The sequence below is a fragment of the Bombus fervidus genome, chromosome 5 (genome assembly GCF_041682495.2).
Source record: "Bombus fervidus isolate BK054 chromosome 5, iyBomFerv1, whole genome shotgun sequence".
Lineage (NCBI taxonomy): Eukaryota > Metazoa > Arthropoda > Insecta > Hymenoptera > Apidae > Bombus > Bombus fervidus.
Genome location: NC_091521.1, coordinates 13,284,402 through 13,306,877, shown reverse-complemented (window position 1 = coordinate 13,306,877; position 22,476 = coordinate 13,284,402). Strand labels below are relative to the sequence as shown.

General features: G+C 40.0%; 2 protein-coding genes across 16 annotated transcripts in view; one reads left to right on the top strand and one right to left on the bottom strand.

Annotated features, from left to right (window-relative positions):
- Positions 1–20,285, top strand: part of 5-ht2a (5-hydroxytryptamine receptor 2A) — a 39,487-nt gene extending 19,202 nt beyond the window's left edge. For 6 of the 7 annotated variants that reach the window (XM_072002926.1, XM_072002928.1, XM_072002925.1 and 3 more), the window contains 5 exons: positions 10,861–11,085; positions 13,263–13,581; positions 14,551–14,766; positions 15,512–15,808; positions 16,412–20,285. In XM_072002926.1, coding sequence (XP_071859027.1) covers positions 10,861–11,085; positions 13,263–13,581; positions 14,551–14,766; positions 15,512–15,808; positions 16,412–16,652 — 1,298 coding nt within the window. In that variant the 3' untranslated portion in view covers positions 16,653–20,285. The remainder of the gene's footprint in view (positions 1–10,860; positions 11,086–13,262; positions 13,582–14,550; positions 14,767–15,511; positions 15,809–16,411) is intronic. The other variant, XM_072002927.1, reaches the window with a different exon arrangement.
- Positions 17,787–22,476, bottom strand: part of Hnrnp-k (Heterogeneous nuclear ribonucleoprotein K) — a 93,411-nt gene continuing 88,721 nt past the window's right edge. For all 9 annotated transcript variants that reach the window (XM_072002946.1, XM_072002952.1, XM_072002945.1 and 6 more), the window contains one exon: positions 17,787–20,960. In XM_072002946.1, coding sequence (XP_071859047.1) covers positions 20,933–20,960 — 28 coding nt within the window. In that variant the 3' untranslated portion in view covers positions 17,787–20,932. The remainder of the gene's footprint in view (positions 20,961–22,476) is intronic.

Below are 22,476 nucleotides of genomic sequence, written 5' to 3'. Positions count from 1 at the left end.
TCACGAAAATTTCAGAAATAATAGAAAAGAACAGGAAATGGAATAAAGTTTGCGTTTGAAAAGGATACGTGCACGGATGAAACCCCCTGAGTTTCACTATAGTTGGATCTATTAAGAACGGAGACAATTTGCCATCATCTGGGGAGGCTGAAAAGGGTCTATGAAGATAAAAAGGGGCGCTGAAAGCTGCTGGGATATTTGGAGATTCAATACGAAATAGGCCTCGTCGAAGTCTCTATTTCCCCTCTTTTTCAACTCTCTTCGATTATATCGATTACTTTGTACCAAGGACTTAGGTCCTGATCGTGTTTTACTGTTTGTCATTTTGCTTAGCGGATCACAGACTTCCAAACTCGAATGATTCAAATTCGAATTATTTGGAGAATACACTAATCGTTAACACTACAATCGTGTTAACTACTAGACCGAATTCTTCGTCATTTTATTACGTTATCAGAGGGTTGATATTCTTATAATTCGTAATACTATGAAAAAAAAGAAACACTGATTTCATTTAGCGATCGCATGCCATTCCGAACAGACTCTTTTTCAAATTTCGAAAAATGGTCTTTATCAGAATGATTATTATTTCTTCAAAATATTAACGTTCCTTTCTTGGGAAACTTCCAAGCATTTAAAATTAATTTCTTTCTTCACGCAACTCTTTCAACTCAATCAACGCATTAATCATGGAGATGGTGACAGAAAGATATATCGTCGGAAGAAAGTCACCGGTATGAAATCAAATAGACGAATCTCGAATCTAGCGATCAACTTTTCAGGGGGATCGAGGAACAGACGCGCGCTGATTTTACCCATTTACGATCCGTCCTTCTATAACCCGGCCAAAGAAAAGACTAGCTTCAATCCCGCGAAAAGAAACGCAGGAAAGCTGCGGGGCAAATCGATTTTGTTTGCTCGATAGGAGAAGGAACTAGTTCCGGTGGGATTCTCGATATGTCGAAATGGGAAATGGTGATTCTGTCGGAATCTAACGCTGCAAAATATCTGTGAAACATCAAGTCGAGCAAAGCTACTGATTAACTTTTTTATACCTCAACGTTATAAATAAAAATGACAAAAATACGGAAAATTCTTATCGTTAATTTCGTCAATTCCAGTCACCAACAGGATTTCTTACGCCACATGATACTTTTTATTACATTTACTACATCTCACTCTTTATCGTAATAATGAAGCTACAGTAAGAAAAATAATATTATTGCAAAGCGATCGATGATTTTTGTCTGCGTCTGTTGCAGCACTCTGATTTCATTCGGAAGAATTGCCCGTTGCATCATTCATTCGTTTTAGAATCGTCTCTCGTAGCGTATCTTGTGGTCTGTACGCTCTTAAGTGGAACGAGTCAGCGCATAGTCAGACGCGGCAAAGAATCTAACCGAACCGTGACAACTCTCTGAATTCGCACAAAAAAGAAAGAAAAGAAATACATATATCCTTATCGATAGACAATAAATTATATACGATAGGTGATAAATTCTAAGAAACGAAATAAATCATTTGCAAGAACAATAGATATCCACAACACTGGACTCCAATTTCCAACAATTTTTGAAGATCGTAAGAAATCTCTTTCGCGCGATTTATATCTTTACGTTCAAAATGCTATCATATCCTCTCGTGATATCTCCACTCAAGACATTCTAGAAAATTTGATCGATGTTAAAAATATCAATTTTATAACAATTTTGATTTCGCATGAACAGCAATTGTTAGACGTAGCACAAATTGGGCGAGACACATTGATATACGAGTGGAATTGAACGAAAGAAATTTCCAATAAAACCGTAAGTTGTTGAAAGCTTCGGCTACCGTTTCACACGAATGCCGAAACGATTTCACGGGTTCAGTGTCCACAATGACCAAATTTTAGTCAAAGATTTACGGAATCACTAAAAGCACCAGAAATCTAATTCAATCCGCTTTCAATTTTCCCAATAATGGTATCCTCCCAATCCGCTTGTTACTTACTACGAATTATTTGTCCAGCCTTACGGCGATCGAATTTTCGTTTCTATAGAGGCGAATCTATAAATGAAAACTTCGACAGCCTCGAACACTCCTTTACGAACTTTCAATGAAACCAATTAGACGGCAATCAGAGTTTCCCGATTGCTCTTCTGCTGCTTTATTTCCTTGTTCGTTTTGTTTGTTTTATTATTCAGAGTCCGCTCGTTAATGACTCGTTTGCATAAACGAAAATTAACAGGCGAAAATTCATCGAAATATCGTTCTCCTCGATTACACCTTTTAAATTTATTTGTTTTCAAGCGATTCTATTCTGTTCGTTTCCCTGACAGCTTTTTTCGATACCCAATCGTATTTTGCAAGGTAAACCAAGCTATTTATGAGCGATACCATTAGCTTATTCTCATTGATCTTAACGTATCGACGATAAAGTAGATAAGTACTGGTACAGCGATGAAATACAAAAACAACGCTTTATCATAAAATATCTCTCGTGAAACGGATTCACAAATATCCTTTATTCCCTATATACGAAGGTTAATAATAACGATAACCACATATCTCATCTCTGTTTTTATACTTGTTTTCTATACCCGTGATTTTTCTCCCAGAATCATAGAAAGCGCCATTAAAATGGAGATACGATATTAAGCAACTCAAACTTCTTGGGTTTACTTCTAGTAAACGACCTTTTAGTTTAATCAGTTGCTGATAAAAAGGAAAGTTCCACGCAAAACCGCGGAACATCTTCGTTGCAGAAATTCCGCAATTTAGGAAAATAAATAACTAGCCACGAGCGTACGATCGCTGGCTCGTTAGAAAATTCGAGTTCAACGATCGTGCACGAACTTTCCCTATTTTGCTTCGAAAAATTCCTTCACGAGGAATGCCCGCAGATGAACTAATTGCTCGCTGGTTCCCGAGTTCCGAGCAGTTATTCCACTCCAAACTTCCGATATACCGACGAAATCTCACGAATCGATCGGTTCTCAACTTTGCGTTTGCATTTTCCAAGCGATTTTCGCTTGGAAGATGAATGCAAATGATCGAAAATGCTAGTATGCCTCGTATCGTACGGATCCACTTTTAAAGCGTCCCTTTGAACGTCTTCCTGGCACTTTGCCTCTCGACTTTCGTCGAGTCTAGCGACAATATCGAGGGGCGAAGTAATGGGCGGCACGGTTAATGGAGTCCCGAAGGGAAAAATGCCGAGGTCGATTGAAACCGCGTCGCAGTGAATTATTACTCCAGCCTCTTGCAACGAGATCGTCGAGAAAACCATTGGAAAAATATGATTTCAAGTAGAACGTTGCATCCCGGTGAAATCGTAAGTTTCAGTTCTAGTGGCACTCGATTTTTTAACTACTAATGAGCAACACCTTTGCGACGAGAGGTTCCGTTTCGACGCGATTTTGATTTTTACGGCAGCGGATATCGAGGTTAAGTGTATTTTTCCGTTTATCTATAAGGAGTTGCCGATGGAACGATATTCGACGAGTTTCGTGGACTCTGCTCGCCGCCACGAATATTATCGATGGAACGTAAAAATCCTGGAATTAGTTTCGTTTCTTTACGTAAAACGACGAAGGTAGATCGGAGTTAAAAACAATAGTTCGTTTCCTGGAATGAAATTTCGTAAAAATTATCAGAGTTGCGAAGAAGACGAGTATGTACAATTATCCGATATTGTTGAAATCTTAATGCTTTATTTACTTTGTTGGAAGTAATATTAAAATCATCGATGACAAACACAGACAAAAGAAAATAATATTACATCGCCTATTATCCCGAATTGTGTGTTACACAGCACGCAGTCGAGTTAGTAGTAATTTTAAATGGGGATATTCGAAACCGGGATGCAGTTTCAAAAGTAGCACCCGACTGATTTGCCTGCCTTGTTTCTATCACTTTTCCAACTCTTTTCAACGACGTTCCGAAAAGTAGAAGATGGCTACGAAAAATTCCATTCTAAGCCCAGTCCGTTCCTAGCACGATTTAACTTCGTCCATGAAGTTTCTTTCGCGCGCGTTTGAAATTGTAATGCCACGTCCGTGATTCCGAAACAGCTTGGTCTATTTTGCCGTCGAACGACATCAAGATCACGTCCTGACCAATGCTGGAAACTTTGTCGGAAAATAGCGGAATTTTCATTTGTCCATTCCTTCGCTGGTTACGGTTCTGTCGACAGAATGAAATATTTCTAGCTGTGAAAACCAACAGCTTCCTTGTCATACGTTTTCGGCGTTAATGCAACCGGAAACGAGGTCGCGAATTAGTCGATGTATTTTCGACTTGGCGTGTTTCGTTCCCGGAAATTGCGTTCGTCGTTCATCAAGAAGAACGAATTTTTCGTTCACAGAACAACAAACATCCTGATGAAATTATTCCCTTTCGCGCGAGGAATGAAAAGGGACGAATAAAAGTGAAAGGTTCGTACTAGGCAGAAATTATGCAACGCGACCGTAAAATCAACGGAAGCTAAAATTTACGTGTTATCATTAATGTAAGTATAATGTAACGTGTAATTAATTAGGTCGTTGGAAATTCACTTTTCACAATCTTCTTTACAAAGGTATTTTCCAGGTACGTTCCAATCGTTAACAACTAGAGTTTAATTTTTATTAACGTGACAACTGCTGTTGAGCAAAATTGCCACGGCTTAATACTGTATAGTAAAATATTTTACGATATAATTTATCAATATTAGTATTTTGAATAATGAATTATAAGGATAGATATAGGTGGTTGTATAGCTAACGGAAATTATGTTAAGCTATGATTATTTTGTTTTTGTTTATAAGTAGGTTCACGTGCACTGTTCTGATTTCTTACGTACATATCTTTGTTCATGTGTAAGTGTTATAGTTATTGTTCTGATTTACTTTGTATGTGTAACTAAAAGTCTTCGCAAGAGCCGGAAGGAAGGCGGAAATAAATTTTTGTTTTTGTTTATGTCATGTTGTGTTTGTTTTTGTTTATAAGTAGGTTCACGTGCACTGTTCTGATTTCTTATGTATATATCATTGTTCGTGTGTAAGTGTCATAGTTATTGTTCTGATTTACTTTGTATGTGTAACTAAAAGTCTTCGCAAGAGCCGGAAGAAAGGCGAAAATAAATAAATATATATATATAACAATAGTACTTTAAATGCCTAGAAAAATGCCATAAGAAAGGCGTATCTTCGCCCCTAAACCTATCTGTGGCAAAATTTGAATTCTATAGTCAGAGATAATGAATATAAGTTAAAGATATTCTGTCGATCGATAGAAAAAATCCTTTGGTACGGTTCGGTCTATACTCGAGGGTGTTCTTGAAGAACCTCGAAGACCATCGAAACGAAAGATTGGAGCTGTTTTAGAACCGGTGATCGCTGACTCAGACGGAAGAGCAGAAACTGGCGATAAGATAATTCTGAGGTCAGGATTGCATTGAAAATTCCACCCGCGTGTCGAAGGACAAAGTAGATAAATGTTGTCCGGTCGTACGAATGATAGGCCTGAACATGAATTAGGCTTACGGGTGATTTCAGATTACGATCAGGATTCCGACTAGTCTGAACGTTTATGAGGGAAGGTTGCTGTAGCTTTCTTTACGAAAAAACTTTTACGTTTTTTTGCACGAAAAGGTTCCATGTTATCTCATTCGACGAGCAAGGTCCCTTATATTTTTATCTCGTTCGTTCATTTTGTCGCTTTCTAACCGTATGAATCAGGTTATCTTGTATTTTCGTATTAAATATTATCGTTTAATTTACATACACCCGTTCTGTGATATATCATTAAAATGCACTTTGTCAAACTAAGCAAGTGCCTAGATACTTTTAAACGGCAGTATATTTATGTAACACACGCTTTCTATTTTGTAGCGCTAGCGTAGTAATAAAGATAACTGTTAATTAAAGGATTTACAAACGAATCTAGATAACAGCACATCGCCGGTTGAATAGGAATCGCTCGAGCTTGTTTTCCCGTCTGACTACGTTTGGACCGATTCTACTTACCGAGGTATACCACGCATATACTATCGTTTCTCTTTCTACTTTCAAACTGCCATTAACCATAATCATAAAAAGACCATACCGAGTTATGATGTAATTTTCCGTCGTAAATTCTTTCAAGTAATCGCTTCCAAATAGATTTACCATCCCCTACGTTTTCTCGCAATAGGCTTTTCGTACAACGAATTCCCCAAAAACAAGCTTTTACGATCGTAACATCTGGATCATCGCAGAACCGTATCAGGAGATTCAGAAACTGAAATCTGTTCCCCTATAAAGCAGCGATCATCGTTGTCGTCTTATAAATAATGCATGCGATCCTTGGTACGTACAAAGGATCGTTCTGACAAATAAACGAAATTCTCGATGCTTTCTAGGCGTGAGAAATGACGAGCTGAGCGAGACAAGAAAGGCAAATACGTCAGCGAGAGCTCCGTCTTTGATTCTTTATCCGCCTCGGTGTTTCGGGTTAAGTTACGCGTACATCGAACGAGAAAATATGGAACTACACACTCTCGTTCTTACGTTTCCGGGCGTACAAACGCTTTGTATCGAAGAGTTTGTCCCGATGCAACAGAATTTTATTTTCCCTTTGACTGCGAATTCGATAATCGGTATCATGTTAGTGGAGCACGCCTCTCGCCTGCCCTCTGTTTCGAATGCTAAATTTTATCGCGTGTTTCATTGTACCGTTACAATTTTATTAATAAATCAGTAAAAGATGTATCGTCCGTTACTTTGATCGAATAAATTTCATTCGGATTATTATAAATAAGGGCTCGTTGTTTGACATTCGTCGCTGTGCGTTTTTTTTTTTTTTTTTATCAAATATTGGCATTTGAGATTTTCCCAACATTTTCCGTATAGAATGAAATATCCGAGAAGCTCCGTCGGCTAAATCCATTCTATGTATAATCCTCATAGACATAGACACCGACCGCGTTTCGAATTCACCGATAACCGCCCAATATCTTCGATATTTTTCGATATACAAGCTCGTGGAAGAAAACAGGGTTTCCAAGATGTCTCGTTATCCATGCAAATGTATGGTCGTTTCTGGGCGATATTTTACGAGATATTTTCATACGCTGTTTCCTGTGATTCGTTTCATATCCGAGCACAACGAAACGAGTTCCACTAATTTCAAGCTTCTACGACTAATCAGCACGTTCTTTTAAAGCCATCTAAGAGTGGCTCGATGAAAGTTACTGTATTAATTAGAATCGATCAATTAGCTCGTTAACCTACTTTTTCGCTAGTCTAACGCGCCCGGCTTGAAATATTAATTTGAACTCGAGGGGCTCGAGAATGCGCTCCTTATTTCAATGTTTGGACCCTTCTCTCAGCTAATAACCTTTAGAAAAAAATATATTGTTCATTCGTGAATAATTTACTTCGTTCAAGATTCGCCGATTATTATGTTAACGTTTCAAATCGATGAAAAATGATCGCAATGGATACATCAAGATCCCGTCTGACTATAAACAGATTGTACTACTACGTATCGCCCGCGAAGTCCCAACTTCGTGCAATATTCTGCAAAATGTTACACCGTCAACGATAGATTCTATATTGTTGGACTATGGAGCTTGGTGGAAACTACAGAAAGACGTGTAAAGAGGATTTTTGTATCTCCGAATAGTTGCGAACATCGTTCGTCTTGATTTGATAGAAAATTGCGTTAAGGTGCAATATCGTTCGTTTTGATTTAATTAGTGCAGTTAAAATTACAGTAAAATGTCATATTTATGCGAGACAACAGAGAGAAAATGCTATTCAAATTTTATATCTGGCTTGCACGTTCACCGAGTCTCGATGTCATTAAGAATTTCTGGGGAATTTTAGCGCATCCAATTTCCTTTCAGGGTAGTATCAATTGAAATTCTCTCCCATTAAAATGCTTAAGTATCCTATTGATTCCTACAAGTAAAATATTTTCACTTGATAGATGGCGAAAGACTGTGACACGGTACTGCGTTTCGATTTCCCGGCTATAAACGTATCGTAATACAGCGATATTGTCGGGATAAAAAGGCAAGGAATTGTCACGAGAAATAAATTTAAAAGCGTACCTAATGGAAAAACCGTTCTCGGAACTGTCGATACGTTTATCACACAAAACGTGTCATCGTTTCGGGAACACGATTACAATCGGGGTCAGAAAGGAAATAACAAAGGACGCGCAATTTCTACGTGAACGTCGTACCGAGCGAAGTGACGAAATTGCATTTCCGGCGCGGATATCGCGTCGACGCCGAATATGCATACTGTCCTCGCCGCTGGAATTGTTTCTCCGCGACTCCGTCAACAAATATCTTCGAGGGTACGAGAATCTTTGCCCCTCGCTATCGTTTTTCCTCGTATATAGAACACATCCTATTTCCTTCGAGAACCAGCCTCGCGAGTATTCGCCAATCGAATGATTCAGAGCTTCGAAACTGCTCGATTTAAATCAAACTTTTCCAAGTCGACGATAGTTTGCGACACGTTTCGTAGACAGATAATGTATCCTCCTCCGTTGTTTTATAGTTAAATAGTCGAATAAATAATTAATTCTAAATTAATAAATAACTGTCTATTCTTCGGGCTTCCTGTTACAAACGAATTTATGCAATCCTCTGAGTAAACTGGCAATTCGATCGAACACAAACTTACGTATTTGATACTTGAGAAACATCTTTACTCGAATAGTCGGAAGTTTTTCCCGCAGCGAGCCGCGACTCGCATATAGCGAAAGATGAAACGTAAATAATAAAATCGTGTATAATGCATACCACGCGAAACTTCAAAGAGGCGAGAGTTTGTCAAAGAGTGCAGAAAATCGTATAATGTGAAGCGACATAAATGCGTAGAATATTCTGCTTTTTTTCTTTTTTTTTTTTTTTTTTTTCGATCGAGGTAACGATTCTTTGCGGAGGCTCTCAAGGCTAACCATTTGTCTGGGAGTTGCAATTAATCCTGCGGAAAAATGTGCACGATCTTTGCTACTAATTCGTAGGCGTCGCGACGTCGATGGGTCTACCCCTAGAGAATTTCATTACGTACAAGTTTATGCGAAGAAGTACAGCGTTTCGTCTCCACGCGTCAGCCGTAACTTCGAATTAGGAAGTATCGTAATATAACGCGGGCAAACGTAATCGTAGCACTCGCTAAGTTTCTGCATTTTAAATGAAACATTAGGGTAAAAGGCATCCTCCTCGCAAGCAAGTAATTAAACGAATTAAACGTTCGTCCGAAAGATTTCAGATATCCTCAACCTTGAGCTTGCAAGAGTAGGTTCTTTTTTCAGCATCTTTTTGTCGAAGCCGAATTTCTTGACTTGTTCTAAGAAAAGTTCGAGTTTTAGCCTCGCCTTTTTTAAACACGATAAGAAAGTCATATTTCATATAGTTTTAGCCGCGATCGTTTTAGGCCAACTATAGAAACAATCTGTGTATCATAAATACGACTTTTAGAACCTAAAGTCTCCATCAGATTAATTCAAATAGCTCTTTTATCTACTGTATTATTATACTTACTTGGCACGAAATATTCTTTTAGATTTCTACTCTCGTCTTTATTAATACTAAAACCACCGAACCTGCTATAACGTGGTTATAACGATTGATATCGAATCTCTTGTTTTTGCAATTTCTTTTTGACTCGGGCTTCTTAAGAAAAAAAGCTAAAACGAACTCCGCAGAGGCTAGCCACGAAACTTTCGACCTTCATTTTCTAAACTAGTTATTAAAAAATTTAACCTCGGAAGCTTGAAGTTAAATAGCTCCGTCCTCGTGAAGAATTTACGATAACTCTTAAACTTAGAAGGCATTTGCTTAGAATCCACGTCAAAGCAGAATCATCGGCTTGATCGTGAACTTGCAAAAGGAAATACTTCCTTCTTATTCCCTCGAATATAAAGCTGTTCGACAGAGACAGTGTTCGGTGTCGTAAAGTTAATTGTCTGTCATGGGAATCTGCTCGATTTTGACGTGAAACGCGCAATTCTGTTAATTTTAACTCGCAAGATGCACGTGAAAACGGACAACATCAAAGGACTTCAACGTTAACAGCCGGTTTACATTCGTGGCATTTTGTGTGCTTTTGAGTGTAACCTCCGAGTTTGCTCGTGTTTCAGAGAGGTCGGACCAACATGTGTGTACATCTTTAAAATGGCAAAAGGCGTCACGTACGAATACATATTTAGTTTAAGGTAAACCGATAATTAAACGCGTCGGGCTGGTGCCCGGAATGCGGACGGAATGTTGCGTGAAAATCTCGAAAATTCGCTAAGTTAGCCATCAAAAGGAAACTTTGACAGCGCAGCGTTACGCCGAAGCTAAAAGAACCAGTGGCATCGCGCGTTCATGTTGGACAAATTAAAGACGAACGAAATTGAATTCCTCTATATCTGACAACTTTGACTACTGCCGCGTTTGTAGCTCGCGGAACGATCGTATTTGATAATAAGTGGAAATTCTCGTAGGAAAACCATTTTGTACGGTTTCGAGAAATTAAAATCGCGAGATACGACCGGTTGGAAACTCAAGGAGCTCGCAGTTCAGGGTAAAAGGTATATGGCGAATATACGGAAGAATAGATTAACTTGTACAGTTGGACGAGTTGAATTCGAAGGAACGTGTTCGCTCAAAGATAAACTAAGTCTAGATAACGCTAAATTATTCCAAGTATCCAGTTAATAATGGGATTGCGTCCAGATAAGGACGCTTAGAAACGAATATGTCTGACGGACAGGCAATTGCTGGAGGAACCGAAAGGCTGGCAGTTCGTGGAATCAAACGCATTCCGATATTCTCGACGCTAGTACGTCTCTTATCGGAACCGTAAAAATTTGTCGAAATTCTGCTCGAGTTATTTTTGTTGAATGTTGCAGGATACTGGCCATTTGGAGTTCTCTGGTGTAACGTGTATGTGACGTGCGACGTGCTAGCGTGTTCCGCGAGCATAATGCACATGTGCTTCATCTCGCTGGGCCGGTATCTGGGCATCCGTAACCCGTTGAGAACACGGCACACGTCCACCAAGCGGATGGTCGGCTTCAAGATCGCGGCCGTGTGGTTGCTCGCCATGCTGGTCTCTAGTTCCATCACAGTTTTAGGTAAAATAAATTCTACCAAACGTTGGAAATGAACGATTCCTACATTTTTACTTCTAAGCGAAAATACAGCAACTGTCACGACAACTCGCAGCTTTGAAATCCTACAACGTGGTATTGAACTTTTGTTTAAAAAATCCTATTTCAGCTAACTCTGCCAACGAGAGCCGATAGCTGATGTAATTTTCTATTTCTCTAGCATAACAGTAACGAGTGTAGGTTATAGGTTGCAGCATCCGACTCGCAATTACGCGGTATGTGGTGAAAAAACAATGCACGATTGCGTTTCTTACGTGAGTCGATAGCGTAGAATCGTCGGAGTAATTCGGAGCGAACACTCGTTCGAAACAATAATCGAAAAATTCGCCATTCGAAAAAAACCTCGTTCCGGAAGACGTAAACCGGATGAACCACTTGGAGAAATCGGTTTCCTTTAAACGTTTCGTCGAGTACCAGAGTAAATGGAAAAGTTTTACGCCAACTCTTCTTCTTGCCCCTCTATTCAACGAAGGCTGCTCGATATTCGAAACTATTCCAAATACTATGCAACCAGGACACGGATAGGTCGATAAACGACTACGGTTTTACCCAAACGATGCTGGTGTTCGATTTTTTTAGGAATCGTAAAATCGAGGAAAAGAAGATGAATCGCATCGCATCGCATCTATAAGCTTTCACCTGTCTCGTTAATTCCGAACCTTCTGCCATAATCTGCATCCTGTATTCATTTATAATCCATTGGAATGGCAATTTTGAATTTCGCATTCCGTACAATGTATTTTTATCTTACGCAAGTCTGTAAATTACAAATACACCGTGGGTGTAAGTTTGCGGTTCAAGCGAAGGCAAGAAGATTCTCCGTGGCTCGAACTAAGACGAAACCGAAAAATAACAAAATTCCGTCGGAGACTACATTTTCGAGGGAATCGAGTTTAAAAACTTGCCAAGTGTATGTAGGCGAATTTGCCTAATCTCCAACTAGAGAGAAAACTAAACGAGCAAACAACGAAGAGGGTAATGGTTACTCTACGCGCGAAGATTAACCGTCAATGTAAAATAAAGATTTCTCGTTTAAAAACCTGTTTAAACAGAAATAGGAATTGAAAATATTTAAGCAAAAATTAACCTGCTATACAAACCCTCAAAATTGATCTCGTCGTAAACAAGACTTCAGACAGCAAAATTTTATTTCACCTTCTCGACATTTTTCCCCGTGTAGTTACCATTACGTATTATTCGGATCTATAAATCGTAAATTATAATAATATGTTACGACCGTTCGCGAGGAAAACGCGTCAGCGAGAGGCGTAAATTCTCGCTACGATTCGGCTAATCGACGCCGCGAAATAGTCGTTCCCCTTGTTTCGGTTAAGACAACAGGGGTGGTTCGATGAACACTGTATTAACAGGTTAATATGGCGTATATATTCAACAATAGATTTTACAATATTATGAGCGTCACAAAGTATTTGGCGATGAGTACAGTTAATGCGTTACGGAAATTTGACCCGACTTTACGATATCTCTCAATGAGTTCGTTAGACTAAGCGACTTTATTCGTCAGAGCTGTCGATGTATGCAGTTAGACTTTACGAAACCGACTGATTTAAGGGAAGAATCGTTATAGACTTGTTGACTGTTCTGACGACGAAAACGGACTACCTTGAAAGCGACGATGCTGTGTCGGAGGAGAGCTAGAGAAGGGTGTGTCTAGCGCACGGGACCATCGGATTTGTTGATGACAGTTTTTGGCCGGGAAAGTGAGGGTAATAGACATTGTTTCTATTGACTATTAAAACTGTTGGTGGACTAGGAAGGGTCTTATCCGCCCTCGATAGAAAGTTGGTAGTAGGAAGCATCGCACGTGTGGAAAATCAACTTTCACGTGTTTTCCTGAAACAAACCATAAACCTTAGAAAACGCTTTCGTAAAAAGATCTTTGTTCGATCTGAAAGACTTTAGCTAGAATTTTCTGAGATTTATGGTCGGTCCTTGAGAGTCCCAAGGGTACGCAATAAAGATGTGCGGATATCTGACTGCCATCCCGTCCGCGATATGAGGCCCGATCCAGGTAGAGAGTCGACCGACGTAACATAATATATACAAAAAAAAAAAAAAAAGAAAAAAAACAGCAATCAGGTAATTGTGAATGATCGTCCAAGTTGTTGGTGATTTTACAGGTATAATAAATCCCTCGAATATCATGCCTCGACCAGGGACGTGCGTGATTAACAACAGGGCGTTCTTCGTGTTCGGTTCTTTGATCGCCTTTTACATTCCCATGATCGTCATGGTAGCCACGTATATACTGACGGTGCAGCTGCTCAGACAAAAGGCTCGTTTCGTTGCGGAACATCCTGAACGGGATCAATTTCGAAGGTTGGGAGGCAGATATTTTTCGACGAAGGCTTCCTCGACTACTTCAACTACGGAAACCAGCACATCGTCGTCGTCGACGCGATACACGTGGAGAACTTCCGGCGGTGTCGGAAGCGAAAGGTAAATAACGATATATCGAGCGATTAAAAAAAAAAAAGAATTACTTTTCAGTCGCGGAAACGATCGAACGTTGCCTCTGAACACACGTCGTCGCCTTAATTACATTTATCTTCATCCTTGAACTATGCGACAAACATCATCAGCGCATGAACAACCGAACGTCTGATGCTATACCGTTAAGTGGGCGACAACTTTTAATCGTGCCAATTAACCTAATGCAACGTAGCCTTCGTTGTTGATGCCAACGGACGTAACTTAACTGTCCCGCAACTCCACTGGCGCATTAATGGAATTAAAAATCTTTTTCGTTAGTCGCCGCTTATTTCACTCGCGACTAGACGCTCCGCTAAATTGGAAGGGTTGGAAGAAAATTAGTGGATGCAGTTAGGGAAGCTAAAACGCGAACGAGGAAACTGCGGAATCTTAGTGAGAAAGATAAAAAGAATCGCAATTAACTAACGTAGAAATTGGATTTTTTGTGTTAGTCGGTTCTTTATCGTTTCTATTTATTTGTCCAATTATGGTTTCTCCAAATATATTTCTATCCAACGTTAAATAGGATAAGAGGCTCACCCGAGATACGAATCTTCCTTTCCAAATGTTTCAGGCACAACGTTACCTCGCGATAAAACTGCTGACTAATAAATTATATTGAAATAAATTTACGTAATCGTCACCGAGCTGCCGTATTTAACACCATAAAACCGTATCTTGCGCTAGCGATACTACGAATCTTCTTTTTGGACATCCGAATAGAAAAATTCGAGATGAAAAATTCGGCGTGCATCCTTTATTGGCGTAACGTACGATATCGTTGCCGTGTTCCGTTCATTTTTCACAAGCGCAGCCTCCGTTGCAATTCGGTTGCGGTTCGTTGCAATTTACCATGGCCGGTAACTTGTTTTCGCGAAACGGTGATAGTTTAACTAAATTAAACGCGGGGTTTCTGTCCCGTTGTAAATATAACAGGTGCAAGGGCGCGAGGCCGAGCAAATCCCAACCGCAGCTGAATTTCACCGTGAACGGCGCCAGCAACCCGACCGGAAGTACGACCGGGACGAAACTGAGGTCGAAAGTGGATCAGGCTACACAAACGCCGGAGAATATAGCCCGCGAAACAAGGAACTTCACTCTGAGGGCCCTCAAGTTGCAGTTGAACGTCACGCCCAACACCCTAAATCTCAGGTGAATTTCTTTCTCCACTCGATCGTTGCGTCAAAAAATATCCCAGATATCGCGAAACGAGATATGGACGGGCAAAAATCTCGAGATTTTGCTTCTGCGTTTGAAAGGGCGCGTTCACTTTACCACTCGTTCGAAAGAAATGCCTGAAAGACGATCTTCAGGAACCGACGTTTCAGAGACCCGCTGTTCTTCTATATATCTTTTCATTTATCTCGCGGCCAATACTACTTTTTAATTTCGTAAAATGTTCTTTGCGATACTCCTGAGCAGATGTTTCCGCCCTTACGACCGTCGTCCATGTATCCAATACCGGCTGATAACGATAACGCGAATTCCTTGCCACAACGACGTGTAGATTAGACAGCCGCTGCACGACGCATACGGTGCGTCATCGATTTCGGATGAATTTAGTTTGCCGCCGCTTCGTTTGCGTTCCTTTATGTCTGAAATAAAATCAACAAGATCGAAAGTAGAGTAGAACGAGGCGTAATCAATTATCCAGAATGTTTATCGCGATCCGTTGACAAAGTTTAATCGCGAAATTGACGCCGCACGGCGGATCGCAGAGAGATTGTTCGTCCCTCAAAATCCTGGACACAGGATTACGCGTGAAACGAATCGCACCCGTGAGAGACACGAGAGCGTGGAAATCCATTTGCATGTACAAATGGTGGTCAATTCGAACTTCGACCGCTTCGTGAATTTCGAGTTCAACGAACATAAATCGGAATCCTTGGGTTTCTAGGTTCCTCGCGGGACGAACGAAGAGAAGATCGTTGGCTGCGAACGCCGTGGCAACGGAACAAAAAGCCAGCAAAGTGTTGGGTCTGGTTTTCTTCACCTTCGTGCTGTGCTGGGCGCCATTCTTCCTCTTGAATATTTTTTTCGCGGCCTGTCCCGAGTGCTCGGTGCCGGTACACGTGGTCGACACGTGTCTGTGGCTCGGTTACGTGTCCTCCACCATCAATCCAGTGATCTACACGATATTCAATAGAACGTTCAGGGCTGCGTTCATCAGATTGCTGAAGTGCAAGTGTTCCAGGTGAGTGCAGAAGTATTTTACGATTATTTTATCTGACTGAGGTTGAGCGTTATTAACTCGAACGCTTAAGTAAAGAAGACTCTACAAAGGACAGGAACATTATTTTTTCAAATTACATGTTCGTAATATCGTATCGTATTCCTCTCGCGATCTTAACAAATCCAGGTAGACAGTCTACTTTCTCTGTGAAAATCGTGCTTTTCCTCTAGCATTTCCGAATAAATTTTCTATACTCAACACCCGAAAACTTTACTTCGTCTCTTGAAACTTGATTTCTTCCGCTGTCTCTCCGTGTCGGTCTTCTCGAAGCTACTTCTACGTCAGGTGGAAAAAGAAAAGAGAAAGGAAGAAATAGAAAAAAAAGAGTCGTCGTTGTTTCTTCGAAAAACTTCTTCTACGAGAAGCAAACAAATCTACGCGGAAATAACGACAAAGAACGCAGAAACGAGAAATATGGGAACGGGACATCGAGCCATTAAATCCCATAGCACGTTCCACCGTCCGAATGTAGGGAGAGAAGGCTCGAGGGACACTTTACTATCGTTCCACGACCTTTATTACTCTCGTTTAATGCATGTACCTGCAGAGAGAAACGTTTTCTAGGTCAGCAAGGCCGGCGAGATATCGTTCGGTGACGGAAGGTGGACGCAACGCGATGAGCCTGTGCACCCCGACCGCGCTTCCATTGGTCATTAGTCTTCAGGGTACGCCGCTGTTGACGCCGACACCGAATCCGACGGCCACACCGGCCTCAGGAAGCTCCTACGTGACGATGATGCATCGTACGCCAACGTCCCTTTACCGTGACAGTTTCCATCAGCATGAACACGATCAGAATTGTTGAGGAGAACCAAGTGTTCCAGGAAATGCGATCGATGCCACGTGGAACACTCGAACGCCTATGATTCTTTTATCGAGGGATTTCTTCTTGATTCGTGCTTCATAGAAGAATTTCGTCGGGATTTGATCGACAAATTTTCACGCGATCCTATTTGTCGGATAAATTTCTTCGGTAAAACTATCGTCAACTTGAAACAATTTTCTAATTCGATACCTGCAGAAGGTACAACAGAGTATCGTAGAAAGAATAGCAAAATGTTTTGTCTTTAAACGAGGAGCAAGCAATAGCAAGATGAAATCAAAGGATAATACAAGAAAGAAATGCTAAAGATACCCGTCAACTTAAATAGTGGTATTCGTTTTGTTTGTTTGATCGTGATACAAGCGTTTGAGTGTTTTATTGTAGTCTCGAATAAAAGCGTAGTCTCGAAATGAAGGAAACGTTTAAATCGACGTCGACATGGAATGCTCGACGTTGACGTTGATACCTGCCGCACAATTTTCCCTCGTGTCTTTTCATGCTCAATCGTGGTAAAGAAGGCAAGCAGAGAATCGGGTAATCTTCAAGTACGAAGAATACGTATATGTGAATGTGATAAAACATTTTATTATTATTTTCTCCGAACGATGCGAACAGATTGGCTCGGGTGTTTCGTCGAGTTAAAAATTATCGTTAAATCGATACGTATGTTGTAGCTAAGTATGGTTCTTTTAACGAATTACAATTAAAACTGCATGGAACAAAGAAGAATAGCGGCGTATCGATTCCATTGTAATGGTAATGATCGTATGAATACTTTATTCACTGATCCTGCGCTATTTTCTCTTCAATACACGCCGGTTAAAATACACTATCGTCTGTGATATCGATGGAAGGTTTCTTTACTCTGCTGTGCACGTAGAGACTTGTTCGTAGAAATGTTATTTAATTAACGAAATAATATCCACAGAGGCAAAGACGATTAAAAATAGCGTCTTCTTCGTCTGAAAATCTCGTCGATTTAAAATTCACCGTCTTCGAAATCTTCCACTTAGCGAAACTTAAAACAGCTTCCACGGAAGAGTCAATGAAATTTTCATAGTTCTCAGGCAGGAAAGAAGTAACAGCATGAAACGGAGATGCAAAAAGTCATTCCTATTTTACTTTCATTTGTACTAACTTTTATTTGACAAATAAAAAGTATCCATTACAAATAATTGTAAACTGTATATCTTATATAATACACACATCGTGATACGAGCGAACCTATCTCACTTCTTCACATTTTCATCTTAATTGTGTACACGCATCACTCTCTCCCTCTCTGTCTCAACTTCGTTCAAGCCTTCATTGATCACAATTACGAACTTTTTTTCCACCGTGTCTTCCCTTGGCATTCGCACACACAGGCACGCACGCTAAAACACACCAATTTCTCTCCCTCTCATGCATTTCGTGTGTGTATATGTATTTTTATGTATGTCTCTCTGTTTTGTTGCCTGTTTCTCGTGTAATCCTTATTTACGTAAGTCGGTCTCGGGGCAATGAAAAAATATCCTGCCTCCCTTCCAAAACTGCCGTCGACTCACTCGTCGAAGTTCGAAACATGTTAACGATAAGAATGGAAACTGCCACGTCACGTGGCAGAAACTCCGAATGTTTCAAAGCAAAATGCACGAAATACTTCCATGAGATTCCAAGAAAAACGCGATTCAACCCCTAAAGCGGTAAATATCGATAGCTTGGCGATACGGGAGAAAAATGGATTGAATATAAATCGGAATCAACGGCAACAAATTCGCTGTTGGCAAACGGAAGAGAAGCCTGTAACTAGAACATTTCTCATTTTCCCCGACAACCATGAAAAAGACGGTACAATCGTGAGTCGAACGAAAATGCACGCGCTTCTCTGTTCGAGATCACGCGGACGTAAAAGATTTCCTTTTCGTGTTTTCTTTTTTCGTTTTCTTTCTTATTTTCTTTTTGATCTTTCGCATAAACACGACGTTGTGGGAGTGAACCGTCAGAAAGAGAGTGTGGGAGTATCGGTATTTCTTCTTAGACGTAAGAGAAAAGGGCGGCTCCGTGGCGACCGTGGTCGGTCGTTTGCTCGAGATGCGTTAAAAAAAATGCCCTTCGTAGCGTCATCAAAACCCTTTCTCGGGGCAGTGATTCCGCTTTTTTCTTCTATTTCACTTTCGTCACGTGGCTAAGTATACTATCAGGGAATGAAGGAGAGAGAGGGTAAAGGTGCTGAGAGTGTCTCTTCGAGGAAGGGAAAGAGGACGAGTTAGTTCCAGCTTGAGGGCGGCTTTTCGACTTCCTGTTCTTCTCTTTTCTTTTCTTTTCTTTTTTTTTTTTTTTTTTAATCTCTTCCTTTTCGTTTGCAATAAATCTGTCTTTAAAATTCGCATGCTTGTTCAAGTTTCAACCTCTAAAAGAGAACATCCGTGTGTCCCGTCGCTGATACAACGTATAAAAGTCTCAGAGGAAACAAGATGAAATCGTAGGGCTCGAAGAAGTGTAAAAAGGGACGACATTGGGATGCGTGGTAATTTACAAGGAAATTTCGTTACTTTGTTTTCTGCAAGACCGTGCATCGGACGCGCTATACGGAGAGATCATCATGGTGTTCCCTTTTTGGAAGTACAAACCTGACATTCGATGTCTACTAAACCTTTTCGTTTAAACACTGGATCCACATACACATAATAAAACTTGTTCCTCGCTCTGTTTGCTCTTCGTCTTTTCACCGACGAACGTAAGATACAAAGCGATCTTATACGTCGCCAAGAGTGACGTATATGTGATATAATATACATATTATAATGTATTCGCCATTCTTATAGTTTAACGTTCTCCAAGTTGCTTCTTGTTTCCGTTTAAACGCGTTATCTATTACTTTCTATGACGCAGCATCGTCGGACTTCGTTGCAATTTTTCTTTTGATTCAACATCTCGTATTATATAGCGATATTTCCCAATGGAGTTGCATCTCTAATAGTTTAGCTTATCACTCTCTATTGTTAGAATTCTTACACGCTTAACAGTTATACCGCAGGAAAAAAGATCACGAACATTCGTTACGCGCTCGATCTGTGAAATTGATGCAAAATTACTCTGCTTAATCTTACGATTTTACGACCTTACGATAGTTAATAATAATTAAGTATAATCGTAATGCAGCAGTAGACAGATGGCCGTATGACGATTGAGGAAAAGGACATGTTATCGTTAACGACTTCTTTTCTCTTATTTTTAATTTCTTTTTTTCTTTTTATGGTGTATTATATACAAAAAGTATCCGCGTATTATAGTGTTTCTATCGACTTCGGTTGTCCTTTTTCTTTTTTTTCTTTTTTTTTTCATTTAATTCGCTCGGCAACCTCTCCCTTCCTTCGATCTTACCCATACATTTTCTGAATGTACGATTTGAATTTTAACTTGTAACATCTTTGATCTTTCGCTGTCAGAAACCACGATTCATCTTGCAAAATTCGTGATATCTTTTTAAAAGAAAAATGAGAAAAACACAAGAAAAGTTTCTCTTGTTTATACGAGGTTTCTGTAGTAAAACAGCGAAGAACAAAGGGTTCGGAGAACGTGTGCGCTTCGATAGTGACTTCTGCGGGTATTAAAATAAAAAAGAAAATAAAACGAGTGGGAAATAAAAGAAGAAAAAATGATCGTATCAAAGCTTGCCCATAGTCGTGGAAAAAAACACACGATATAAAATGATTGGAAAAAAATAACTAAAAAAAAAAAAAAAAAAGAGAGAGAAAAATGCGTAAGATCGAGAATGATCTCAGGCGTAGAAACAGTGCTGTTCTTTGGCCTTTTTTGCACGAGGAGGCTGTTCCTCGAACGCCAATTCCAAGATTCTAAACTCGTAAAAGTAGGCATACAAGCGTTTCTTACTTGCGAATCCGTATAATCGAATGGAAAAGTCCACAAAATAGACTGTCTCTCCTTGCGGTTTGCTTTGATCGATTAGTATTTATTGAGAACATATTTTTTTTCTGACTTTATTTTCTCTTTTTCTTTTTTTTTTTCTTCCGATTCTATTTTCTTTTTTCTCTTCTTTCTGGTTTTTCCCTCTTTCTTTCCTCACAAATGCACAAGGAGAAACGCCAATAATATGTGATATTATTTTGTTTCTTTCTTTTTTTTTTTTCTTTCGATGAAAAAAGGCTTCAAGAGTTCTCGTTTTTTAATTAATCTTCACTTTTCACGCGAAGAAGTATCCCTAAAAAAATTATAAACGCATCTTTGGCTCCCCCGAATGCTTCCTTTAACACCATGTTCTAATAATGGTCTGCATTCTCGTGCACGCTGAAACAAAAGATCACCAGAAATATCTCGTTAGAAACAGGTAGCTAAATATTCGTGCGATCGATTGAATTAATGTTTCTCATACGTACGACGTAACTAATTTAAAATGGTTAGTCAGTCGATGATATGCATATATATGTATCATTAGCCTTATTTTAGTTACTGAATGACCGTAAAGTTTTCGGATTATCTCTCCTTATTACCTATTCCACAATGTCTTCCACTTTTCGTGCCGAAAGAAGTACAAGCTTATAACAGAGGACGATCAAACACATTTATTTTTATTTACCATTTAAGCGATACATTCAACCTCGCTCATCTTATTTTCATCGCAGTTAGATTGGATATCTCGTCGTTAAGTTTATTTCAAGATGAAACACACTTTCTGTAACATCTACACGTGACAAGCTTAGGAAGAAATGTTACGATTAGGTTACGGCAATGCGAGAATTCGTCGGCGCGCACGACGGAGGCCGCAGCGGGGTTTGATGTTAGTTCCAGAAAAGCAGGAGATTCTCGGGAAGAGAAGCCGACGATCGCGAGCGCCTTTGTAGGATGATTAGTGATTCTTTGTTATATCGAAAGTAGAACAACAAAATCACTAGTCTTCCATGCAACAGCGCTCGATTTCCCCTTTGTTTAACTCGTTGAGCTTTAAGTGGTAGTAGCAGTAGGCAGACGTGTTCTCCAATTCTCCGTGTCACTGTCCACCTTCGATTTCCTTCACCTTCGCGACGATTACTTTTTCCCAGTTTTGCTCAGTTTTCTCACGTTTTCTCCTCGTTTTGGTTAGTCGGGACGTTTGGTTAGTTCCTCGTGCGGGGCGAAGTGATACGATGCGATTAGAAGCGAATTTAGTTTCTTCCGTTTCGGTGGCGTTTGCTTGTCGGAAGATGGCTCCTGGACGCACAATCGCTTCGCGGTGATAAGCCAAGTATGTTAATGCGTAATCGCAACGTGAGCACATGAAGAGGCTTGTTATCGTTCCGAAACCACTTTGCGTGCAGTTGCGCAATATCTGGCAGGAGTTTCGATTGCAATTTATAAACATGACCGAGCAAATTTTCTTCGTACCCCTTAACGAGCTTTTCCAATCTTTTTTATATTAAAGAAATATAATGGTTATATATATATATATTTTTTTTTTTTTTTCACTTCAACGCAAGATTTACAATCTCTGACAGTACTTTTTATTTGGAGCGAAGTGACGCGTTAAGGGGTTAGCAAAAGAGAATCGCGTTTCACTGTGGAAAAAGTGGCGAAATCGATACTCATGATAGATATGGGACGCGTGTTTGCGCATTATAAGCTATCCATTGCGGCGAGATAGAGGCGTGTTTGTACAAAAGCTCCCTACCCATTTTGCGAAGGCTTGGAACGCGCGCGTTTATGCGCCGCAGATTCGTTCGAAAGTTACTTTACAAGCGGATTATTACATACTTCGCCAAGAAACAAAGACGTAGAATTAATGGAAACTCGTTACAAACAATGGTTTGATTATGCTGAATCATAGACG